Source organism: Tachypleus tridentatus, chromosome 9, assembly GCF_004210375.1.
Source record: "Tachypleus tridentatus isolate NWPU-2018 chromosome 9, ASM421037v1, whole genome shotgun sequence".
Classification (NCBI taxonomy): Eukaryota; Metazoa; Arthropoda; class Merostomata; order Xiphosura; family Limulidae; genus Tachypleus; species Tachypleus tridentatus.
In genome coordinates this window covers 140653877-140680902 of record NC_134833.1, presented here as the reverse complement: position 1 = coordinate 140680902, position 27026 = coordinate 140653877, and the positions used below count along the sequence as shown (strand labels likewise).

The 27026-nt window shown below is 36.1% G+C and overlaps 1 protein-coding gene across 4 annotated transcripts in view; it reads right to left on the bottom strand.

Annotated features, from left to right (window-relative positions):
• The window catches only part of LOC143226525 (calpain-B-like), a 65295-nt gene extending 41487 nt beyond the window's left edge, over nt 1-23808 (bottom strand). For 2 of the 4 annotated variants that reach the window (XM_076457573.1, XM_076457575.1), the window contains exon 1: nt 23614-23808. In XM_076457573.1, coding sequence (XP_076313688.1) covers nt 23614-23661 — 48 coding nt within the window. In that variant the 5' untranslated portion in view covers nt 23662-23808. Of the gene's footprint in view, nt 1-4408; nt 4719-23613 lie in introns of those variants that run through there. The other 2 variants (XM_076457574.1, XM_076457576.1) reach the window with 1 other exon arrangement.
• Nucleotides 23809-27026: the final 3218 nt, after the last annotated feature.

Here is a 27026-nt window from a genome sequence, read left to right as displayed (position 1 = left end):
GGATTGTTTACAACCTGGATTATCTTGAAAGTTGTAGGGTTGTTTACAACCCGGATTATTTTGAAAGTTGTAGGGTTGTTTACAACCCGAATTATTTTGAAAGTTGTAGGGTTGTTTACAACCCGGATTATTTTGAAAGTTGTAGAGTTGTTTACAACCCGGATTATTTTTTCAATGTCATTTCATTCCAATTTCAATACGGAAACTGGTGTGCCAACAGAGGTTTGCGCCCTCTCTTCGGCCAGTAGAAGTTGTTTATGAATTAGGCACAAAGATACACAATGGGCTATCTGTGCTCAGCCCATCAGGGGTATCGAAACCCGGTTTTAGCAGTGTGAGTCCGCAGACACACCGCTGTGCCACTGAGGGGCGTCAGTAGAAGTATCTAAACGTACGAAACTGTAGAGGTATGGAAGCAGGTGAAAAGGAAGATTTATTAGGTTTGTTTATTTATATGCGGGATAGAGGCATACCTATTACGTTATAGTAGTTTCATAAACATCCACAAACTAATTTACATGTTCTATAATCTGTGAACTACTTTCTGTACATGTGGAAATATAGTTCTTTGGATAAATAAATTTATTACCATATTTTTTAAAGTAGTGAACCGATAGAAGTTGAAGTCTTGAAAAAGATCATATCTAAATTATAGTTTACATTTTATTAGATACTTCAAAATAAATAAGCTTTTCTCTGTTTTCGGATAGTCCTGTGAAATTGCGCGATATCTGTGTAAGCCGTACTTAATTTTACGATTTTAAACTAAAGGGAAGACAGTTAGTCTATAATATTCACTGCCAACTATTGGAATACTCTTTTCTGACTGCCACTCTTACAACGCATTCGTGGCCTAAAAGAGTAGAATGCGGTGATTATTACTTGTAGTAACTTAACGTGCACGATGGACCTCAGATCTGCAGTAGGCACTCAATCGATGAGTCACAAACGGCACAAATAAACGGGGATTTATTAAGAAATATGTATATTCTTCATTGTAAATACCCCCATCCCCCATTGGCATAGCAGTATGCTTGCAGGCATACAATGCTAGAAACCAGCTTTCGATACTCATATTAGCAGAGCAAAGATAGCCCACTGTATAGCTTTGAGCTAAACTACAAACAAAGAAACATTACAGACCTCAGGTGATAAAAGAAAGTTCATTTTGAATTACAGATTGTAAACTTTACACGCACGCGCACGTCCTCCTGTGGCTTAGTAGCAAGTGTGAGGGACTATAACATCTAAAATAAGGTTTCGATACCTGTGGGAAGCACAACAGAGATAGTTCATTTTGTAGGTGAAAATAACAACAACAAAAAAGTGCATTCGCGTGTTAATATCACAACTGTTTTGTTTGTTTATTTGTTTTGTTATTAAGCACAATGCAAGATAAAGGGCTATCTGTGTTCTGCCCACCACAGGTATTGAAACCCTGTTTCTACCAATATAAGTCTGCAGTGGCACAGTGGAAAGTTCGTTAAATTCTGAGCACAAACTGAGAATCTAGGGTACTTCTTCCGGCTTTTATGATATTTTTTATTACTAAATAAAGATAACACGTGCATCTAACCTTGAACAATTCTATATATATATATATATATACGCATGTATGAACCAATAGGAAATTGTCAGGGTTAAATATAAAGTTTTCGTTTATTCTCTAAACAAAGAGAATGAATTTGTCAGCTTCTAAGAGTGTTTTAAGACATGTTGTTATAAGGTTTATTATGGTCCACTTCGCATGGTTATTTATACTACAATTTCTTTTTTCATCTCTCAACATTTATTAGCCCTTTTCTTGCCGTTTTTTAAACTAGTTTTCATTTCTTTATGGACAAATGTATTTCTTAACTTACATTTCAGAATGAAATCCATTCTGGATATAATGTAAGGTGAGTGGAACTCCTTACCCTCACATACTGGTTTTTTACTACATATTCTTCAGAATCAGAACATAAAAGCCTTTGTATACACTGTTTCCCAGGGCCGTGTTATCATGACAACTAAACTTTATCCTCTTCTCGGGTCTTCGCTAGAGTGACGAAAGGTATAACTTCAACCTCCAACAATGAAACATGATCTGAGCGGATATACAGTCCAGTAAGGGTACCGCAGTATTAAATCTAACAGGGTTTTTTATATATACATATATATAATGACTAATGCACACTAAAAGAAAAAACACACTATAAGTAGGCACTTTTCTCTATCTTTCAAAGTTTTAGAAACTTCGGTTATGACGTAGAATTATTGATAAATATCATAAAGTTTGATGGATATTTGTTTCGAAAGAAACTATTAAACAGCTTTTGTAGGTCATGCTGACAAAATTATGTTTATAAATTTTAAATATGAGTGAGGAAGAACTTTTATTTCTTACACGTCAGTGTTTGTTATCAAAGGAGCACTTCTTGTCTCTCAAAACTGAAAATGAAATGCAGTTTGATAATTTATTCTAAGTATGACAAGAGTTGATAGAAAGTTCCTCCAGTCAATTTGTACCAACATAATGAAATCTCCCCCTGGTGATTCAGCTGTGAGTCAGCGAACTTATAACGCTAAAAATCGGGTTTTGGTATCCGTGATGGACAAAGCACAGATACGGCACGGCGTGGCCAGGTGTTAAGGGCACTGGACTCGCAATCTGAGGGTCGCGTATTCGAATTTCCGTCACACCAAACATGCTCGCCCTTTCAGCCGTGGGGGCGTTATAGCGTTATGGTTAATCCCACTATTCGTTGGCAAAAGAGTAGCTCGAGAATTCGCGGTGTGTAGTAATGACTAGCTGCTTTCCTTCTTGTCTTACACCGCTAAATTAGGGACGGCTAGCGCAGATAGTCTTCGTGTAGTTTTGCGCAAAACTGAAAACAAATAGAGCACAAATAGCCCATTATACTAATTACTAGCTCACCAGGTTGTTCATTTCAGGTACAGATACAAGCCTTGGGATTTCGGAAGTCGTTTCAGATTGGAGAAATGTAGTTCGTTTGTTTTTCGATGTATAAAATATAGTAATATCAATTAATTTGACTTTGATAGAAATTGATGAAGTAGGAAAAGGCTAAGTAAAACATAAGAAGAGACTTTACATAATGTTATATAGTGACGTGACAAGTCTATTTCATCAAAATCGAGGAAAATTTATCGTGAAGGTGTTTAAAGTGTTAATAAAAAATACCTTGTTTCAAAACATTTCAAAAACGCACTTCGGTGACGCCACGTGGTTTTTGACATTCACTTAAATGCATTTTGAAACTGATACTTGAAAAAGAATGTACAAACTAGCCAATAATGGATAACAATGAAATAATAATAATGTTATGAAAGACAAGTATTGGGTACGTTAGAAGTACTTCACGCTTAAATTTTGCATAATCGGAAATATATTTAGGACATTATTATAAAATAGGAACAGCTAGATATATGATCCGTCAACTGCATCTGTCAAGTTTACAGTATTTGTGGATACCCACGCACTTAGTTTGTATTACATTAAAAAAAGTGATAATCTTAGTTTATGATGAAACATTCGGTGTTAACTGTTTGGGCTGAGTCCGAGAACACAGAGCGAATAAATGAATTATAATAAAAACCACCAATTCGACCTTCTGCATGAGTGAAAAACACTTTCTGTACATTAAAAGTTGATCTTTAAAATTTAATGTTGATTTGACATATGTGAAGGAGGTAAAGTTGATAGTTGATTCAAGTTAGAACTGGAGGGAAGGGAACCCTAAGCTGTGTACATATATGTCACATGTAACATTAGCAATTAATACAAGGACATCAAGGACATTTGGATAAAGATCTCCAATACGACTCCAATTAAACACTAATGAAGTAAGCACAGAGGTGAAGTTGTTTGATATAACCTTCAACAACGTTTTAATGAAAACATTAAATTTTTATTTTAAAGATAAAAATCGCTTCTTAGCCCTAACTTTTCGTGGTAATAAGCTCATAAGATGATTAAGGTTTGAAATGAAATTAGAAACGCAGAATAATAAAAAATCTAATTTAGGGTGTTTTTCTCTCTCTCTCTCTTCTTCTTTTCGTAACAAAAACGTAAAATTAAAAAAATAATACTGTATAAATAATGTAATAAAATGGTTTATTATATTAATATTTATAATACGTTAAACTTTTGACAGTTCAATTATCATTCAAGTATACAACTGATATTTTAATCACACACACACATATGTACAGAAACACACGGAACGATAACTGGGACTAACATCCCCCTCCATCCCCCCAAAAAAGTGAATGCAGTGAAATAAAACTAAAGATATCCATAAATTAACCTGTTAAAATTTGGCTTTGGTTACGTAAATATTAAATACACACACACAGACACATATATATATATATATTCTAAAATATCTAATTAAAATTTCCTAACCTTGAACACATAGTCGTGCGATGAAGTACCCGACATGATAGAAAGGCTACAGAAAAGGAGAAAAAAGGTTTTCTGGGAGACTGTTCCACAAGCAGCTGCTTCTTCCTAAACCACTATTTATTTGCAAGTTTCGAATATATACTTCAGTGGGCGCTACAAGCGCATGGTAGACGTATATATCTATGAATGAGACAGGAGACATACATTTTGTATGTCATGTTCCTCACTTCTGTACATTGTCACTAAGTCAGTTCTGACGTTTACCCCGTAGTATATAAATGTAAACTCCATCGAGGTTGGAGTTATGATAGGTTAAGAAATTTAGTTTACTTTTTTTTTACATTTATAAGTTCAGACTGTTCTGTTGTAGACTAATGTGACACCATCAGTAGTCGAGTAGACTAAAATTATTGCTTTGTAGATGTAAAAATGTTTAATAAAAATAATAAAGAAATATTTTCGAATCAATAAGTACACGCCATTTTGAAGAAAAAAACAACTTCGTATTTAGGCCTTGATACGTTAATTTAACACAGTCTTGTTTACAGTAATATACGCTAGATGGCAGGACATCACACGCAAGAAGAAAGACATTTTACCAATTGCATATCCCAAACGTCAAGATTTTGTTAAATAAAATGTTGTGAAACTTTTTCATTTTAGAATTATAAAACTATAGTGCACTAAGAAAAAGGAATTTTATGTTAAGATGTGAGAAAATTCCTTTACCGTATATTCTATTTTTTTTCTAAATTATCAGAAAGTTCCACTTTTGAATAATTAAGAATAGCAAAAAACAGAGATCAAGGTCTCGTTCTCAACAAGTGGGTTTCTCGACATCAGAGATCAAGGTGTTTCAAAAGAAGATGGAAACATCAGAAATCCACCATTATGATTTGCCAAAACTAATATTGTACGTGGCCACACCCATAAGGGGTATTATACATTTTAACATTTTACTTTTGATAATAACTGCTTCAAAATTAATGTAGACAAGAGTATGGTTTCTTTTGAATTTCGCGCAAAGCTGCGCGAGAGCTATCTGCTCTAGTCGTCCCTAATTTACAGTGTAAGACTAGAGGAAAGGCAGCGAGTTATCACCACCCACCGCCAACGCTTGGGTTGCTCTTTTACCAACGAATAGTGTGATTGAACGTCACATTATAACACCCCACAGCTGAAAAGTTTGTTTGTTTGTTTTTTGAATTTCGCACAAAGCAACTCGAGGGCTATCTGTGCTAGTCGTCCCTAATTTAGCAGTGTAAGAATAGAGGGAAGGCAGCTAGTCATCACCACCCACCGCCAACTCTTGGGCTACTTTTTTACCAACGAATAGTGGGATTGACAGTCAAATTATAACGCCCCTACGGCTGTTTGGCGCGATGGGGATGCGAACTCGCGACCCTCAGATTACGAGTCGCACGCCTTAACACGCTTGGCCATGCCGGGCCCAGCTGAAAAAGCAAGCATGTTTGGTGTGACGGGAAATTTGAACCCCTGTATTAGGAGTCGAGTACCTTGTCCACTTGGCCATGTAGGGCCGTAGACAAAAGCTACATAACAAATAAATACATGTAGAAACAGAAAAATAGATAATTTGAAAATTTGTTATTTCTTGCTGTGGAACTGTACTAGTGACAGAAGGAGATGCTTATTATAATTGTTTTATAGATTGCTCATTCTATTACTTAAAACGTAAGCTTTAGTTATATCATATAGTGTTGCTGGCAACGTTCGAGGCTAACTTATTACATTCGTGGGAATGCAGGGAAATCAGTTTTAACGGGCTAGTAAGGTAATTCAATGTTACACATGTCAAAATTTACCCGATATCTAGAAAAAAAAACCGAAATGTTCGTGAATGTATTATGGAGAATGAAATGTAAAATGATTTGTGACAGGTGTTATAAATAAGACAATACATGGTGTTTGAATAGAAAGAAAACGAAAGCACTTTATCTGTGAAATAAGTGAAGAGAAAAGGGAAGATAAAATATATATTAATGATAATTCGTGTGGAAAATTCAAATTAGCAAGTTTGAAAATACGGTGATACACAACAGGATTTCCACAAGCGAGTCTCAGTTCCTTTAAGAGGTCGGATTACAATCTTTCCAGAATGGTTAACATTGCACATACAAAGTGCATTGCCTGTGTAACAAATAATCAGAAAAAAACAACAAGGAAATGTGAAAACATCTCTTCACAACGGGACAATCACAACATATATACTCTTCAAAAAGAGAAACGCAAAAGGCAAAATATGAGACACATTGTTAACAAGTTTATTCTGGGTAGTTCTGTATGACATGTGTGAAACTTTGCCCATTCACTGCTGAACATCCAATGTCTGCAAAGGCGACGTCACTCAACGTCAATAACGAGTATCCCCCCCGTGATCATCAATAACTGCTTGGCATCTCCTGCCCATGGAAGTAATGAGATGACGAATCACATCCTGTGGAATGGTTGTCCACTCAGCCTGCAAAGCTGCTGCAAGCTGAGGTAGAGTCTGCGGTTGAGGTTGTTGCCGTCGCAGACGTCGGTCCAACTCGTCCCAAAGATGTTCGATGGGGTTTAAATCTGGTGATCTGGAGGGCCAGGGAAAAACGTTGATGTTGTGGTGTCTCAAGAAGACAGTGGTGAGTCGGGCTGTGTGAGGACGGGCGTTGTCATGTTGAAAAACGTCGTTTTGATGGGTTGCACATGGGGCCTAAGAATCAGACGGTTGCGTACGGTCTGATCGGAAATCCTACGCAGCCCTGGTATGGTTGAGGCAGTAGACGTCGCAGTGGTGGTCCTATCCCAAAGGTGACGTAACCGGATGTTGCGATCTTGTGCGGGCGTGGTCACACGAGGTCTGACAGATCGTGGACGGTCACGAGTTGATCCATGTTGTTGGTGACGATTCCATAGCCTTGTGATGGTGCTTGGGTGAACATTCACAGATCTGGCAACATCTGATCGAGATTCGTCTGCTTCCAATCGACCAATGGCGTTGTTGCGTTGTGCTTCAGTCAGTCTTGGCGTAACTGTATTGCGTGTCGGTGGCTTAACACTGAGCTATGGAAACCGAGAACCCGTCACTTTTATAGGGATTTTGCACATGTTGCACTTGCAGAACATGCAGATCTCTCAAACAAATTTATTGGACACGAATGCGTTTTGGCGAAAAATCCGATGTTTTCCTCCGTTTTCAAAGTGCACAACTTTCATTGTCATTTTGGTCTGACAATCAGTGCCTTAACACGTGTAACATCACATATTCTGAGCTTGTAACGTTATTACATATATTTCTCTTTAAAATAAAAAATATCTCTTTTGCGTTTCTTTTTTTGAAGAGTATATGTACTATCTATATACAACTGTCTTTCTCCCCTTATCTTAGGGTTGTCCTTAAGCCAACATTAAGCTTAATGCTGAAACTGTGAAATAATATGAAAATCATAATCCTTGAACATGAGCATCACAGAACAGCACAAGTTAGTAAAACTTTAAACAGACCATCTATAAACAAGACTCGCATGTACCACAAACAGAAAATGTCTTTAACATGTGATACAATTCTTGTATATATCAAGTGCAAAATGACACATAATACAAAACGAATTAAACCTTTCAAACTGCGTAGATATAAAAATTAGGATTTTATAGAAAAAGAAGTGAATACAGTGCAAAAGGGTAACAGTTAAAAGAGGAAGGGAACATTGAATTGCTGACTGTGTGAAGCACGTGACCAAAAATAATAGAAATCAAATAACCAAATAAAATGAATCAAGTCAAATTCCTGTGTAAAACAAATTGGATCATACTAACAAAAACAACACGTTAAAATCACACAAAATAAAACCCTTTGAAACGCAAATTACAGAAATCCATTGGAATAAGCAGTAAAACAAATATTGTAACAATAAGCATAAACATGTAAAAATAACAATAAAAATAAAAATGAACAATAACAATTATTAAAATAAACATATACATGTATGTGTTTGTGCGTTTTTCTTGTAGCAAAGCCACATCGAGCTATCTGCTGAATCCACTGAGGGGAGTCGAACGCCTGATTTTAGCGTTGTAAATCCGTAGAAATCACATAAACATATGCATTAAAAATGCAGAGAAAACGAAAAGGGTAACTATACAATTTGCATCTGTGTAAAAAAAGGAACTAAAAGAATATGCAAAACTCACAGTGAACAAAATAAAATACAAGAAATCTATATTCATATCCAGGAGTTACCACAGCGCCTTAAAGCGGTTGGTATGGGTATTAACAATTTTACTAATAAAGCAGAGAACAACGTTTTGACCTTTCTTGATCATCTTCAGGTTAACAAAGAGAGTTTGCAATTGACCGTTGACTCCTTTTGTTAACCTGAAGATTATCTTAGAAGATCAAAATGTTGTTCTCTGCTTTATTTTAATAAAAGTTTTAATATCCATACCAGTCGTCTTTAGAATGCATTCTTACTTCATGTGGGTTTCTCGTCATGAAGAATTACTTCCCACAGGATCACTTCAGGCGGCTGGCTAGAAGGTTACCCAAGGAAACTGACTATTTCTGTTATTTTGCCAATTGTTAGATCATATTCTTCTCTGATTTGGCTGATGCAGTCTGAGTCTGGAAAAACTCTTCCACAACTACACAGTTGTATCCTGCCACCAGTCTTCTTTCTGAAGAGTTAACTTCTAAGTTGATGCCAACTTCATTATCATTATCTGGATGTGGTGATGTCAACGACTCACTGTTAACTCCTAGGCTGATGTCTACTTCATTATCTTTATCTGGATGTGGTGATGTCAACGACTCACTGTTAACTCCTAAGCTCCTGTCTACTTCATTATCTTTATCTGGATGTGGTGATGTCAACGACTCACTGTTAACTCCTAGGCTGATGTCTACTTCATTATCTTTACCTGGATGTGGTGATGTCAACGACTCACTGTTAACTCTAGGCTGATGTCTACTTCATTATCTTTACCTGGATGTGGTGATGTCAACGACTCACTGTTAACTCCTAGGCTGATGTCTACTTCATTATCTTTACCTGGATGTGGTGATGTCAACGACTCACTGTTAACTCCTAGGCTGATGTCTACTTCATTATCTTTATCTGGATGTGGTGATGTCAACGACTCACTGTTAACTCCTAGGCTGATGTCTACTTCATTATCTTTACCTGGATGTGGTGATGTCAACGACTCACTGTTAACTCCTAGGCTGATGTCTACTTCATTATCTTTACCTGGATGTGGTGATGTCAACGACTCACTGTTAACTCCTAGGCTGATGTCTACTTCATTATCTTTACCTGGATGTGGTGATGTCAACGACTCACTGTTAACTCCTAGGCTGATGTCTTCTTCATTATCTTTATCTGGATGTGGTGATGTCAACGACTCACTGTTAACTCCTAGGCTGATGTCTACTTCATTATCTTTATCTGGATGTGGTGATGTCAACGACTCACTGTTAACTCCTAAGCTCCTGTCTACTTCATTATCTTTATCTGGATGTGGTGATGTCAACGACTCACTGTTAACTCCTAGGCTGATGTCTACTTCATTATCTTTACCTGGATGTGATGATGCCAATGACCCACTGCCTTGGAGTCAGATTCTTCCAGGATAAGGATCGAAAACTTCTAGGAATTTAGCCGTTCCTTCAGTAATGTTAATGGTTTTGTAAAATTGGCTTTTGTTATTGTTGGTATTAAATCTTTCTGGTGAGAAATAACAGCTATTCTCCGTGGAGCCTTGCTGATTTGACAGTTTTGCAAAACAGGCAGAATTTTAGAGGATTAGAAGCCGTCTTCTGATCCAGCAGCTTGAAAAACTAGTTCTAGTTCGTTTTAACTCACGTTCTTACCAAAGATTTTCCCACATGTTGTTCCTATCATGTCACCTCTCCTGACACACCTCAAGTGGGCAACCAGCATACCTCTAGGTTTTATCCTGATACATCTTAAGTGGACAACCAGCACACCTCTAGGTTTTATCCTGTCACACCTTAAGTGGGCTACCAGCATACTTCTAGGTCTTATCCTGACACATCTCAAGTGGGTAACCAGCATACCTCCAGGTCTTATCCTGACACACCTCAAGTGAGCAACCAGCATACCTTTAGGTCTTATCGTGACACATCTCAAGTGGGCAACCAGCATACCTCCAGGTCTTATCCTGACATACCTCAAGTGAGCAACCAGCATACCTTTAGGTCTTATCCTGACACATCTCAAGTGGGCAACCAGCAAACGTCTAGGTCTTATCCTGATACACCTCAAATGTGCAACCAGTATACCTCTAGGTCTTATTTCTTTTGAAGGATGCTTCTTTTTCAAAAGCATCCAAGGCCAGATAAGATTGGGTAGGATATTTCAGGTATGGTGAAGAGGAGACCACTGAACTGCTGGAGGATTAGAGCCAAAGCTACAAACTACCTCGATACAATGTCAAATTACTTGGAGATATTTGGAGCTGAGCTGCTACTAATCTCCTTCAATATTACATTTCTCTCTCATTCTGTGATTGTGGGATTATTTGAAAAACTGTGATCGAGAGGGAATAACTCACGTTCATTGATGGGAGGAATACCTGCTTTGATAAACTTAACCATGAACAAAGTTCTTAATGGATCCTTCATCTTGACAACTAGGATAAGACTGAAACTGAGATCCAACATGTCTTCCATGAATATTAAGAAGCAAATTTTTAAGTTTTCAAGACAAGAAGTTCACCGCTTTGTCTTTGCACAAGAGATAAAGCAAGAATGCAATTTTAGCTGTTTCTTTGTTTTAAGTAAAAATCAGAAACCAATAACAGCATCATCGCTCAACCTATTTGGAGATAAAGAGTAAGAGTTCAAGTTTCAGTGTGAGGCAGCGATTGGGGAAGTCCATATTACAAATATACATTGTACTTTTCTTGATAAATTACTTGGTTCTCAAGTACCTGTACTATTACAAGTACACAGTTGTACCACTGCACGAAAAATCATATGAAACAATGAGACTTCATACGGGAAACAATGTTAACTACATTATTAAATAGCTTATTGGCTACCACAAAAGTAGCTAGTGTTCTAATTTAATTTATCGATTTAACACCTATATTTTTATGTGTAATGAAGGGGAAAATTAGAACTCTGAATTAAAATAAATTTTAATTGCATCGCATGAGATAAAAAAACTGTTTTGTGTCTCCAAATATTCTGATTTTACAAAGTTATATTAAATAAAACATAGCACTACTTAGCTTTGTTTATTTTCTTTCTGCTGTACGTTGCAACTACCAAAGTCTACTTTCTCGAGTAAACTTCGTGTTGTACAGAAAAGTCAGTCATACGAATAACAAAGTTTGTGGCTCTATCACTCTTTAATCATGTAGTATTTGTTTTCTTGAACTTATCGTATATCAGGTAACAACTACTCTGGTTAGTTATCATTTCAAAGGAAAATACCAATATCTTGCTATACATCAAGATACACAAAATAACAAACTTCAACTGACTGCATGGGAGATGCAAGAAAGTAGGAAGCGATATGTAATTTTTGCTACTTCCACTATGGGAAACAAATGTAGCCCAGGTCACGTTTGGCTACTAACTCAAATAAGTGGTAGTTGGTAGTTTGACTGAAGGATGTGATGGTTTAGTCCAGATTTTTCAGAGATGGGCAGCACTTGGTAAGTGCCTATAAAGATGGAGCTCCAGGTTGGCAGGACACGATTTTCAGACAACGCCAAGTGAAGCTACGTATCTGGCCAATGAGCTCTGATTTCATTCTAGCAAATGGTAATGGAATAGGTGGTGGTAGAGAAGCACAGCTCTAACTATGTCTAGATAATGCCAACTACAGAATAAAGGTATTAATTGTTAACATAGGTTATGGCATTGGAATCCTCAAGATGATCATACAATATAAATTTAGTCCAGTCTCTCATGTGGGAAAACCATCTGGCGCACAGTAGAGGCCACTTACAATGGAATGAAGGAGTGTGGAAAGAATCACAGTTCTTCCGTGAACACAGGTAGTATTCTATGCTTTATTAAAGACTAACCTAATGTGTTAGTGTCATGTAATGTGATCTTCCTATCAAGACAGCAGATAGCATTAGTTTAGATAGTGATACTTGCAAATCGAACTGATTAGTGAGAGCATTTGTATAATGCTTTTATCAATTTTTGAAAGGTTAGTGGATCTTATGCTTAAAAGATTCCAACAGAAAAAAGTTCTGGTACATGTTGATGATTTTCTTATGTTTGGCTGTATGTTCGAGTCAGCTGCTATAAATCTGTACATGTTGTAGCAGTCAATAACAATGAGAAGTTTAAAGACAAAACAACTGGAGAGTGCACTTACAGACGCAGATGGAATTTTTAATTGCATAGTGGGAAGAGATAGATTCCCTACTGATTCTATGTTCTATGATATGAATATCTCAGTGGTTTGAGGCTGGCCTCAGCTCAAAAGTAAACTAGAAGTCTGCTATTTTCTTTATTTTGCTTTCATAAAGAGTTTCTAGAACATCTCTGCAATATTATTTACTCTCAGTAAAGCCAATACACATTTTAGATGGCCAATGAGTGTGACCAAGCATTTCTGCTTCTAAAGCATACTTTAATGGAAACTCCCATGCTGTTTTTTTACACAGCATGTACAGTTTTTTTACACAAGTTCTTGTTTGATACTAATGTCAGTAATAATGACATTATTGCAGAGATATTGCAGTTGAAGGATATAGTTCGATGTATTATAATACATATGAGTTGTACAGTAATAGCTCCTGAATACTGATACAGCACAACAAATACAAAACTGTTTGAAGTTGTGGTTTTCATCAAACACAATGACACTGTCCATATCGCAGAAAATACACCCAGATCATGCACCATTGAAGTGGTTTATGAAGAGATGCTAGAACATTGAATCACAACATTGTTGGAGCATGGTATAGTCATATAATACTATCTATCTTGGAAAATGGACATGCTAACAGAATGTCCTTTCATACAGTGACGTTTTGTCCAGTCATTGAATGCCCCGATCCTGGACTCAATGTGGGGGTTAAAGCCATTTTTCTCATAGCGACATCAAGTCATAAAGTAAGAAATTCCGCTAAAAATTGAATAATACGAACAATACCCTTGAAACTCTCGAAGGTATAGCTGAAATTCCACTTCTAGCATTGGAATGCCTGCTTTACAGCAAGGTATAGCTCAATTTGTGCAGATTAAGGAATGTAGCACAAATTCACATGACCTGTCACACTTGTACAGCCCCAGTGGCACAGCGGTATGTCTGCTGACTCACACAACTATAATCCAGGTTTCGATACTCGTGGTAGACATAGCACAGGTAGTTCTTTGTGTAGTTTTGTGCTTAATTCCAAAACAAACAATCAATCAATCACGACTATACAAGCAATTACAGCTGTTGGAAAATATACTGTGCTATTATTAGTATCAATCAATGAGATTCGGTTTTCAGTTGTGTTGCAGCTTGTGGTTCCTAGAGTTCTAAGATAGATTGTTATTAAGGCTTTACCTAACAAAAGGACTAGAGTCTAATAAGGTAGTGCACACACTAATGATGACATATGATGGTAGTTTCACTGACCACATTTCACTTGAGATGTTCAGCATTAGTGTGAACATTCTCTATGTGTGGTGTCCATAGAAGAAACCTTGGAAAAATTCTACATATTGATGATACACTTCCAGAAAATGAACAAAGTAATTGGTATGTGTTGGTCATTATCAGTTACTTCTCTAAGTGTGCTGAGGCTTATCCATTTGACAATACCTCATCACAGTCCATAACTGATGTGTGGGCGGAGCACTTGATGGTCCAGTTGCGTAAATTGTTGTGTATGGACTCGTAGAGCAAGTGATAACAAATAACAAGTGGATGCTTTCAAGGTTTGTTAAATCCAACCAAACTGACTTGGACAAACGTCTGCTGTATGTCATGATGACATACTACACAACATTGCAGTGATTGGCTAGGTTTTAATCAGACATACCTCGGGCAGATGTACCACAATTTCTGCTAGAGTATGTAGAACAGATAAGACCTTCATTGGCCAATGCACACAAGTTTGTATGACAACAACTGTGGAAGGTCACTGTATAACAGGGGAAATTATAAAATAGTCAAGAAAAGTAAGCTCCAGCATAGAAACTGGCTTTGTCTTTGGTAAGTGATCTGATGACAAACGAGATATAGTGATCATGTAAAGAACGTTGACAGCTGTGGTTACATGATACTGTTGAGCATCTTGAGCTCTCGTTTAGATGACGAATCATAGAATAAATAACTAGATTATTAATTAAAATCATCATAACTCGGTTGATGAGAAGAAAGATTCTGTGCAAGATGAGTCAGATGAGGATACACCTGAATAGGTGCTAGAAAACTCTAGTTGTTGACTGAGATGTTGATAACAACTTATGTAATGCTTATTTATTTTCAGAGATGGAATTGGGTGCTAAGATGGTCATTTGGCAAAAAAAAAGTGATTGTAATGAAGTGCCATTCCTTGTTGTCCAAGATTCCGAGATAGCTTACAATGTATGCAATACTTTGTGGGACTTCCGATCGATTATCACAAAGTTAGTATGAATTGCTCATCACAAGATTGGCTGGACTAAAATAGCATTGTAACATACTTTCAAAGATATACGAATAAAGTTAGGATGCCTGGTGACACTAAACGTAATGCTTCGAATATCAACTGTTTGTACAATTAAGAGTGATCGCTACAAGTTTTAAAACTCTAGTAAAGAGCATTGTGACCTTTTCAGAGCTACTGAACACATTTCTATGGCAGAATTATTGTCTGATATTTTGTGAGAACCTTTCGCCCTATTAGAAGATTTATGGAGCAGATTATGTTGCACTTGTTACAATCTTTACAATGCTCCACATGCAGTGATAGAGTTATGTTATTTCTCAGCATAGAATGTAAACTTAGTTGTTGTGAATCTCAATGGGATAGTTTTTGTTCAATGTAGTCGCCTTTGCTTACTTTTTTCACACCAATTGAAGCAAGTACATCAACTGAAGTCTGGTGATACAGCATCTTGAGGTTTCTCTTGCTAATGTTGGGTGCAAACTAGAAAAGTATTGAACCTTGTTTGTTCTGAATGTGTATTGATATATACTGTAGCAATGACACGAATTAATTCTGGTTTTAATAACTCTAGTTGGTGTATATTAGTTCGGTTGATGAGTATTTATTTGTACTGAGGAAAGTATTTATTAAGTTTAACAACACAGAGATGGCAGCACCCTAGATCATCAGAGCTATCAGGACACAGGTAGTGGAGGTTGTCCTTGTGAGTTTATGGTAATAGCACACACGTCGTAGTCAGTCTGACCACAGATACTAACATATGTGACAATACATAATAACTACGGTCATGTGGAAAAATATATGTATGAATATTCCTGTGTAGTATTGCACAAGTGTATGATGAAAGTTTACACAGTCATTCATGAGTGTTGTATCATATAACGTGAATAAATCAATAAATTGATGTAAACGAAAAGTTAACACAAGATGAGGAATCCGTGTAGAACTGTGGTTTCCAAATTTGGTCCAGATCCAAATCTACATCCGGATCTAGATCACCCTGAGACATTTTCGTAGTTTTGGGTTAATAACTCTGTAAAGCGCGATCAGACTTCTACCAAAATTTATGGACACATCAAGGTTCAGACTCCTCATCACACTACAAAAAGATGATTCGAATCGTTGATCATTCTGAGTTTGAGAAGAATCATCTGAATTTTCAAAGGAGAAATTTGATGTTATCCAATTTAAATACAGGCAATCTGTAAAAGGAGCAGCAGGGCAAGGATATAGAATATCTCTGATCACTCCTGTCTCAGTGTTGTTTTTAGCTGTGCTAAATTGGTTTGTTAGTGAAAGAAATATAAAAGGAAATTAGTTGTTGGTTGAAATGAAACCTCACATTTTAATACTAGTTTTATATTTAAAATTATTAATTCTTCTTGCCAACCAACTGCCTTTTTCCCCTCTCCTTGTTTTGCCTTAAACTGTCAAAATGTCTGAAACTTCTGTGAAAAAGGCCTTTTGTTTTTATTTCATCATTTATACATGATTTTTGTTTGGTATGATATTATGTATTTATTTTGATAAAAGGTTTCTTATTACTATTAATATGTACCTTTTGTAATTAAAACGTTTTGTAATGTTCGCTTTTGTGTTATTGTTAAGGTTGATTATATTTCATTATTGTGGTTATGTTATTGTTATTATTCTTTGTAAAATAGTTGTATCACTTTTAGAGGGTTTGTTTGTTTGTAATTGTTTGTAGTCATATTCTGTTGTATAATGTTTTATTCCCTGTTTTGCTTCTCAGGATTGTGATATTAATACTTTACAAGGGATAGGAGTTAGTTATATCGACTTCTTGACTGTTAAACGAGATAGTATTAAATATGTAAGACAGGGATTGTCGGGTTAACCTGAAGGTAAAACACAGATGATTAGTGTAGTATACAAGCATAACACGTGTTTCCTATCCTCTTTATTGATGTATACCATTTCTGGAAATATCTCGACATACTGTGCTTGGACTTCATACACAAAGGTAGTCAAAGAAGATACTACGTTTCTCTCTCCCTCGCTGCTCACGAAACTGGGTCAGTCAACTAGGGAATCATGTATAGTCTCATGAAGGAAAGGTTGTTTTGGCATAGCTTATTGTGTATATAGAGAGTAACAGTGACTGACAAATGGAATGATGCTCCAGGGATGTTAATATCCTTTATTTTAAGGTAAGAATGATTGTCAGTTACTTGGGTAGCTCATGTGTCCTGAGAAAAACGTCATTGTTGTTGTTAGTGTATAATGCCAAATTTTCTCAGTTTGGGACAGTTTCTGCCTGGCATTATTTTAAATTAAGAACTGACTTTAAAACTTTTCAATACTTTAAAGAATGACTTGCTTTAAACTTTTAAAGAACTGCAACTTAGGTTTGAGAGTTTTTATATACCTTCAATTAACATTAAATCTCTCTTCGGGAGTTGTTTCATGGGATGTACAACTCCAGTATCCATATGATGCTGAACAGGCTTCAATATTCCCAGGTCACATAAATTCTCGCTACTTATTTGAGCTGATCAGTGGTTTCGTATATAATGGCAATCATGTGTTTATACTTTAATGCAGCTTGGCTTAATCAACGTTAACTGAACTGCTTGTTTCAGTTATTTCTAATTCACGAGCTATACCTATTAATACTTCAGCAAAATTTCCACTTTTCCCCATAACCAGAATATATCATGCTCTCAGAAATATAACTAGAAATCATGATTTTCTTCAAGCGAAAATAGTGTTTCAGGCGTTACTTCAGCAATAGATTGACCAGGATATCTCTTCATCCACGTCATAAATGTAGCCAGTAAGATAGGTTCAAAGTGCCTCTGGTGTTTAAATGATGGCCAGTCGGGCCGAGCCTAATCACCACACGGCATTTTATGATGTGATATTATATGTTTCAGTTTTCTGAATCCTAAGAAGAGTGCACTCAGGTTCTTAGTTCCTGACAGAGTCATTGCAATTATCATTATAAGTTTCTTTTATTCTGGAAACTTGGTTGAAGTCGCAATTTCATAAAACATTGTCACAAAAATGCTTTTAATTAGTTATCACCCAAATGATATTGCATGGACTCTCTAGGGTGTCTGTCCACAATCTTACTGGTCAAAATATACTCTCAGTCTGATGAACTTTGTAGTTCATCAACATATGCAAGTAAGCTTTCATGTGTGCCACATTTACCAGTTTTCATTTCTGCTCATAGATGGCTCAGCTTTCTGCTGGGCTGAACTGTTAATGCAAGACTGCCACTATGGCTTCCACAGATAATGTCGATAAAGATCCTTATATCCAGTGGCATATTTTGCTTGATCACCTAAACTAAACAGCAAATATTGTGCTATTTGTTATCCACTCCAAGATTTCCATCTCACCATCTGGCAAAACTACTTAAAGAAGGAATTCAGACCTTCCTCAAATGAATTCTTGAAGGATAGAGGCATAATGAGATTCACCTTGTCACTTCTTGGAGGTTGTAATGAGGGCAACCTAACATCATGAAATGACTGCGGGTGGTTGAACTAGCGTCAACTGCTCTCTAACGGCCGCAATTCTTACAACTTGTGAAGTACTGTGGAATACAAATATTAAATACATTAAGGATTTTCAAGAAGTATATTTTTATTTCGTAAATAACATAAAGTATAGGGAAAGCAGCAGATCAAAGAACGTTACAATAAACATGGACACAAACCAGTAATCTACAGTACCAAATAAGAAAGAGACAAGGTTGAATCTCATTGCACGAGTTAGTTAAATATTCCAAGTCCTGATCTTAAAAGTTTTAAAATTAACAGCTAGAAATACTAGCACCAAACAGGCTTATTGAACGGAGAAGAAAAACGCAACTGTTTAGATTAAAAACATGACGAAATGAAACAATGTCATCCCCCCAGCCCCCCCCCCCCAAAAAAAAACACACCAAAAAAAACAGTTAATAGCACTTCGTTTGAAATTAATGAGTGGAGTAATATTTATGAAGAGGCCGAAGTTTCATGGTTTGTCTCTATATATGATGAAGCAATCGCCTTGGATATAAGACAACAAACAGAAGTTAGTTCGGTAGAGACCGGTTATGAAATGGATTTTAGTTACGATTTGAAGTAATAGTCCACTTATAACAATCGAGTTAGAAGAACTACTTTTAAAAGAAGATCTGCTGGACTGTTTGAAAAAAATTGGAAAAACACTAAAAGTTTTGTATATAATTTCTTGTTTCAGACTCTAAATTTGTCTGTTTCCAGCTTCAATCGTAAAATTCTGTTAAAAAACCGAAAGATGTTGCCATATGTATGAGACAATAGTAAACAGCTGCTAATATACGCTGGTATATTAGTGTTCCTTGGAATTTTATCATAAACCTTTTCCTCTTTGTGTATGTGTTTGATATCCACATATTCCAACATACAGTGACAACAGTATAAATATACAAGAATTATCAACTGTTTCAAAAACGTTGACACAAAACTTTGAAATTCTTGTATAAAGTACTTTTCAATAATAACCTTTTCCAAAGTGTGTCATCTTGTAGATGCCCTCTTTACAATGATTGATTCAGCTCGTAAGAGTTAGAAATAACTCCTTTAATATTCTATTATAGGATAGACAGAATACAGAATATATGGTCGTGAATTAAAAATTCACTGTAAGAGTGTCACCCACAGCTACTAAGCAGTATAAACAGGAGCTTAAGAGTGATAAACAGGAAATACCCAAGTATAAAAATCAACTTAATACAGATGAAGCAGAAACACATAAACATGATAATAATCAACGAGTGCGTCTGCGCTACAAATTGCCACAAATGTGGTCACGCCAGACAGGCGTGGCAATAAATGTAAGAAAGTACAGGTACACCTTTAAAAAGAAATCAATAAAAGGGATATTTGTTTATTTAAATTACGCGGTACAATACATTTTGCAAACTTCTATTGGTTTGTTTGTTTATTACTTAATTTGTACTGTTAATCTTTATAACATCTGGTCGTTTGAGTGTTTTGTTGTTAAGCTGCTACAATATGGGTTATCTGTACTGCGTCAAGCGAAGGCATCGAACCGACTTTTGCGTGATAACTCTCAGACTTACCGCTGAGCCACCTGGAGGCTTAAAGGAGAAGCATAAATAATCATTCCATACTGTATACTGAACCAAGTATACTTAATAGGCGCTGCCCGACACATCATGGAAGAGAAATAAAAGGAATTTCAGTTTTGTGATTAACAGTAGAGGACTAAAGCTTAATGGAATTGTAGATGAAATATGGTTTTGTAAATTATGATAAAAAAAGACATTGGGAACTTTATGCTGGTTTGCTTTTTTTAATTTCGCGCAAAGCTACACGAGGGCTATCTGCGCTAGCCGTCCCTAGTTTAGCAGTGTAAGACTAGAGGGTATTTGTATTTGTATTTTTCTTATAGCAAAGCCACATAGGGCTATCTGCTCAGCCTACCGAGGGGAATCGAACCCCTGATTTTAGCGTTGTAAATCCGGAGACATACCGCTGTACTAGCGGGGGGCAAGACTAGAGGGAAAGCAGCTAGTCATCACCACCCACCGCCAACTCTTGGGCTACTTTTTTATCAACGAATAGTGGGATTGAGCGTCACATTATAACGCCCCCACGGCTGAAATGGCAAGCATGTTTGGTGCGACGGGGATTCCAACCCAAGACTCTCAGATTACGAGTCAAGTGCCTTAACCACCTGGCCATGCGGGACCTAAGAGTTGAGTTTTTTTATTTGGTTTTTCTTAAACATAACGATTGTAAATTCAATATAATTTTATATAAATTATTCCATATAAATTTATCCATGCTCCTTTGAAGCCTAATTATAAAGTAACAATTTTTTTGCTTGCAGTTTTCTTTCTTTGTTCATTCCATATTTAATTTCCTTAGAGCAATTTATTTTTGATATACTATATTTCAAAGCATTGGGACATTAAACATCTAATAAAAGCCTCACGGGGTAGTAAAGAGTTGCCGAGTAATAATGAATCTGCGCACTTCTTGCTGTAGTCCTAAAGTAAATCGGGTTCCTCTGTCACTCAGGATTTCGCTCTAAAAGCTTACTCTATAAAATATCTCCAGGAGGGATTCTACTACTCACTCTGTCTCTATCCTCGCAGTGCTGTTGCTTGTGGATAATATGCCACATATCAGTTACCCTTGTCAGAAACAGGTGCTATTGGCCTAATGAAGTCCACAGCTACTTTCCTGAATGATTCTTATATAAGAAGCATCTCCCTCAGTGGCACTTTGGCTACCTTACCCCTAGGTACTGTCCTTTGGCAGATGTCACATGACTTACAGAATCTATTCACATCTTAGACGACTCCCAACCAATGGAAGTTACTGGTGACTCTGTCTGTCATTTTCTTTGTTCCTAAATGTCTTCCTACAATTGATTCATGAGCCAACTTCACTACTTGAATCCAGTATTCTGTTGGTACTATGATCTGTTTAACTTCCCCAATATAACCTCCCTTAATAGATTTGGTATAGAACTCTCTTCTGATCCTATATTTTATGAGAACCTTTCACCATTGTTTCGTGCTTGACTTTCTCTCGTACATTGTCTAAAGGTTTTGCAGTGAAGGGTCTTTCCTCTATGCTTCCTTCATTTTTTTGCAAACCTAAATTCGGGATGTCGCCTTTGGACACCTGCAGGGGCTTGATATCTTATATGCTCTTCCTTTCTTGAGCTCTGGTGGTAACAACAGATGTTTCCTTTCTACTCTAGTTACTCCACATATTTACTACCTGGTATGTTTCCTATAACCAAGTCGTGTATTGGTTCCTTGACATACATGGCCTCAAGATCTTCTGCATAATATGGAGTATCCACTTTACTTTTGCTAGGTGATATATTCTCACTGTTTCATCAGTTAGCATAATCATACCTTGCTTGTATTATGATCATCAGACTGGTTCTCACAGCTGCACTCATGTACCTTCACTTTTTTGTTTCCCAACATGGTCTTCACATATTGACACTATGATTTGTTGTCACTGTTGTCATCTCTTCATATTTGCCCCATGCTCCCATCACTATTGGCTCTGATGATTTTTTGCTAACTTGAGCACATATAGCTTTGTGCTTTACATCAAACAAACCAGCATGTGTGTATATAAAATTCAAACATAGCTATTAACATTCTTATCCGTTTTATGAAACCTAACTATTGTCAGCAGACAAAGATTATAGCGAAAATAATCCGTGTTTCAGTGATTTTCCATTTTCTGAATCACAGACTTTAAAAAAAACATATTCACTTTGCCTCTGTGTATGTTCATTTGTGTCTTGTGTGCAAAAGTGTGCATTTAATTTAGATATTATGATACATAAACAATGTGTACGAATCCCAGAATTTTTCTCGATGTTAAGTGAAAGTGGTATTTTGAAAATTATGTAATTCTTTTTCTGTGTGTTTTGTGAGAGATGAAGGGGCAAGCAGTGTTTTCTAATATCTTTGTCCGTTGGACAAAAAAGCGTTTTTCCGAAAATTCCTTACCCCTATATACCGACGTCAACGTCTATTCGAAATAAACGTAGTCATAGGGGAAAACCTTCCAACTCATACTAACTTCGACAGACACTTGTGCCACCTCTTGAAATTAGCCTACTCCGTTACAGAGAATAGACGATTACAAACTTCCATTGGATAGCCATTATAGAATGTAACCTTTACCTAAGAAAGAATTACAGTATGGTGTTATGGTTTTATTTTTAGCGTAAAACTACACAATAGACTATCTATGTTCTGTTCACCGCGAGGAATGTGACCCTAACTGTTTGCGTTGTAAATTCAGAAATTTACCGCTAACATCACTGGGGAAACCCATCAGTGTATATGTATATCTGGACATTCAGTTTAACGGGAAGACAAGACACTAAATACATGTAAAACAAGTGTATGGAAATTTAGAAACAAAAAGTCATATCTGAATAAAGAATAATCCACACTGATTATAGAATGTTTAACTATCTTCACATCAGTATTATCACACGTCTGTAAACACAGATATTTGAATATATCTTAGTTAAGATATTCATTCTCTAAGTTATAAAATATTTGTTTACTTCAGCACGAAGACGAGGTAGCAATGGTCGACAGGGGTCGTAATGATAACACATCTGTTCTCATTACATATGGTTACTCTAAATGAAGCAACGTTTAAAAAGTAATCTTATAATGGTCTTAGATCGTCATTTATACTACATTAAGGTGCTCATGTTTTTCTTTCTTTTATGTTGCAGACATAATACATGAAAACGGAAATAAAACAGACGAGAAATTCCATAGTATAACGATACTAGTAAATTAGATTATTTAGAGTGCTAAACCTATTAAAATATGTTTCTGTAAGATAACAGTGAACTAAACTGTGTTATGTTCACGTACTTCAGGAGAATAAGCGATTCCAGTTCAATAAAGTTATATCGTTCCACCATCAAAAACTAGGGAATACAAATAAATGTTTGGTTAATTGTTACAACTGATTACTTGTAGTAAAGGAAGACGTCTTACTATCCAAATATATGTCAAAATATGTAAGAGTGATTTGTATACTTACCAAATACACTTCGATTGGTCTTCCTTGGCTTGTTAACTGGTATGGCATTGTTACGTCACTAAATATTTAACCCGTTACTGTTATTGTATTGTTAATAGAACAAAGCCAATTAATTTAATGTATATTTATAATTATTCTGTCCACTCTTCCACAATTAAAAATGCAGTCTTTTTGTAACCATGTCTTCCCTTATCTGGTTTCCACTGCAGAACTGTAAAAAGAGAGCTGATCGATATTCCGCTTCTAAAACTAGCCACCAGGAGACAAGAAAATAATTGCTCATTGGAGCAGCGTAAGTGTTTATTTTAAGTTCAGTCTTCGAATTACACACGCATGGTTTAAACTAATTCTAGGGCACTCAGTTAAAGAAAGCCAGTCTATTCAAATAGAATCTATCTAAATTTACCACTTTCCCCTCAATTTAAACATGTTATTTGAAATAAAATCAATACCTTTAGCTGAGCCACCGTTCACTATTTAGAAAGCCTAGCTTAATTTTTAGCTATTATTATTACAGTGTTTTATGAATTACTAGCGATTTAATAATTCCAATATTCAATCTGATGAGGACAAAAAACAACTGATTCTGTCTGTCCATCCGTTAATATATAGATTTCTTACATTTTTAAATTCATCAGTTTCCAGGTGTCACCCTTCTTAATCTAACCAAAACAAAGAAACAAGAGTATAGGATGCAGACATAAATTTCTAGATATATTTCAGTTTCTTACAATTCCTCTTTTATTTCCATGATCCATAATCCAAAAACGAAAAGTTATGACTTTAAACATGAATAAAGTAAAGTCAACAAAATAACGAATGAAATATATATATACAACAAAATAACAAATGATATATATATATATATACAAGTTGCGTAATACAGGTTACAAGTGTTAATTAAATTCTAGTACCGGACATACTCGATATTTCAGTTTCTAATTCGTTTTTTTTCAAGTTCTGATGTTTTTGTTTTTAAAAGTGAAGTTGTGTAGCCAGCAAAAACGCACGTGATAATTATATTTTTTATCTAAAATTTTGAATCAACTGGAATACTGATTTTCGTATCAACCACAAGGATATTTCCAAAAATTATATCTTATAATTGAGTGCAAATGTCTTTCGATTAGCTTTTTGTGGAATTCAACAAACCAACAAATGTATTATACTTGCATGATAAAAGTTTTGTTTGCAACATTTTTTGTGTAACAGTGAGAAGAAATATATTGTCTTAAATACAATAAAGTTAATGTTTCAAGTTAATTATTATTTTCTGTTTTACATGATTAAAAATAAATACTAGTACCCAAAACCATTTTAATACACGTATTCAGTCCTCTATACATTCAATACAACGTACTCAGTCCTCTGTACATTAATGTAAAAGTGTAGCGTTTTTCAAGTCCCGTCCTCATATGATCGTTGACACGTGTTTTTGTAAGGCTAATAATATCTCAAACAATTATTGTAGCAAGAACAAGACAGTAAGTGAAAAACGAACGATGATTTAAAAATCATTGTAAGACCAGAACATGTGATGTGCAATGTTTGCATCATCTCTTATTGTTTACAATTGAAAATACCCGTCCCTAGCGAGTGGAAAAAAATTAGATTAACCAATCGATTTAAATTATTTCATGGACCTTTAAAAAATAGTTAATTATGTTACATTCTTTGTTTCACCAAAGATTTGAGTTACTTCTACTGCTCACTACTAAAAGTCACTGTTGAGTTATGAGCCACTCAGCAATAACACTGGGTAAATCTACATTTTCATTATTTAACTTGCGTTAACGTTATTCATGTCTGTTCTTCTGCCCTTTCAAAAGTGAATGTTGTGCTTTGCTTACGATTCGCAATGTTTGGTTTGGTTTTGGAATTTCGCACAAAGCTACTCAAGGGCTATCTATGCTAGCCGTCCCTAATTTAGTAGCGTAAGACTAGAGGGAAGGTAACTAGTCATCACCACCCACCGCCAACTCTTGGGCTACTCTTTCACCAACGAATAGTGGGATTGACCGTCACATTATACACCCCCACGGCTGGAAGGGCGAGCATGTTTAGCACGAAGCGGGCGCGAACCCGCGACCCTCGGATTACGAGTCGCACACCTTACGCGCTTGACCATGCCGGGCCCATTCGCAATGTATCTAAGATAAATAATTTATACAAAGACTACTTGTAACTTATTGTTAGTTTTGTGTGAAGAAATTTAAATTATATTAAATGTTAATTTTCGTGTTTATACTGAATACAAATGAAAGGCTTCAAAATATTAATTTTAACTTTTCTTAAATTAAAAATTTTTAGCGAATAAAATAAGGTAGTTTACAAATAAATGGCCCGGCATGACCAGGTGGGTTAAAGCGTTCGACTCGTAATCCGAGGGTCGTGGGCTCGAATTCCCGTTGCACCAAACATGCTCGCCCTTTCAGCCGTGGGGGCGTTATAAGTGACGGTCAATCCCACTATTCGTTGGTAAAAGAGTAGCGCAAGAGTTGGCGGTGAATGGTAACGACTAGCTGCCTTCCCTCTAGTCTTACACTGCTAAATTAGGGACGGCTAGCACAGATAGACGTCGAGTAACAAATACAAATAACTAGTGACAATGTTCTGGAAGAAATAATATAAAACTAAGGGGCGTGCAAAACGTTTAACATCGTTTATGCCAACATGTAAATTGTCTTTCATATTAATTTAGTCATCATAGCTGAATTTTTCTACTTTAACGACATCTTATACGACATAATAAAACAACAGACATAGACATACATAATTTTGAACGAAAGATCAAAAGGAAATTAGTGTCCAGGCAGCACCTTCCGCCATAAGATTGTTTGTTTTTAATTTCGCGCAAAGCTATACGAGGGCTATCTGCACTAGCTGTCTCTAATTTAACAGTGTAAGACTAGAGGGAAGACAGCTGGTCATCATCACTCACTGTCAACTCGTGAGCTACTCTTTCTCTAATAGATAGTAGGGTTAACTATCACATTATAACGCCCCCATGGATTAAATGGCGAGGATGTTTGGTGAGTCTGGGATATGAACCCGCTAACCACCGACTGCGAGTCAAGCGGCCTAACCGTCGTCATTAGAAGTTTGCCAAGTATTTTTGAGCAGAAAAATGGGACTGACTCCATTTTTGTAACATACCAACAACTGGGAATGAAAGAGTATCTTCAGCCGTATTAATTTTCGAACCGTTGACAATTCAATCCACTGCCCGACACGCTAATTACTAAAACGCATGAGAAATAGTCAGCAACGTGATAATTATCACGTTTCAACACCTTTCACTCTAATTTAATGTTTACAAATGAGTTCAACGGGATACCCGATAGCTTATAACATTAAAAATTGGGTTCGATTACCGCTGTTGGCAAAGCACAAATAACATATTATGTAGCTTT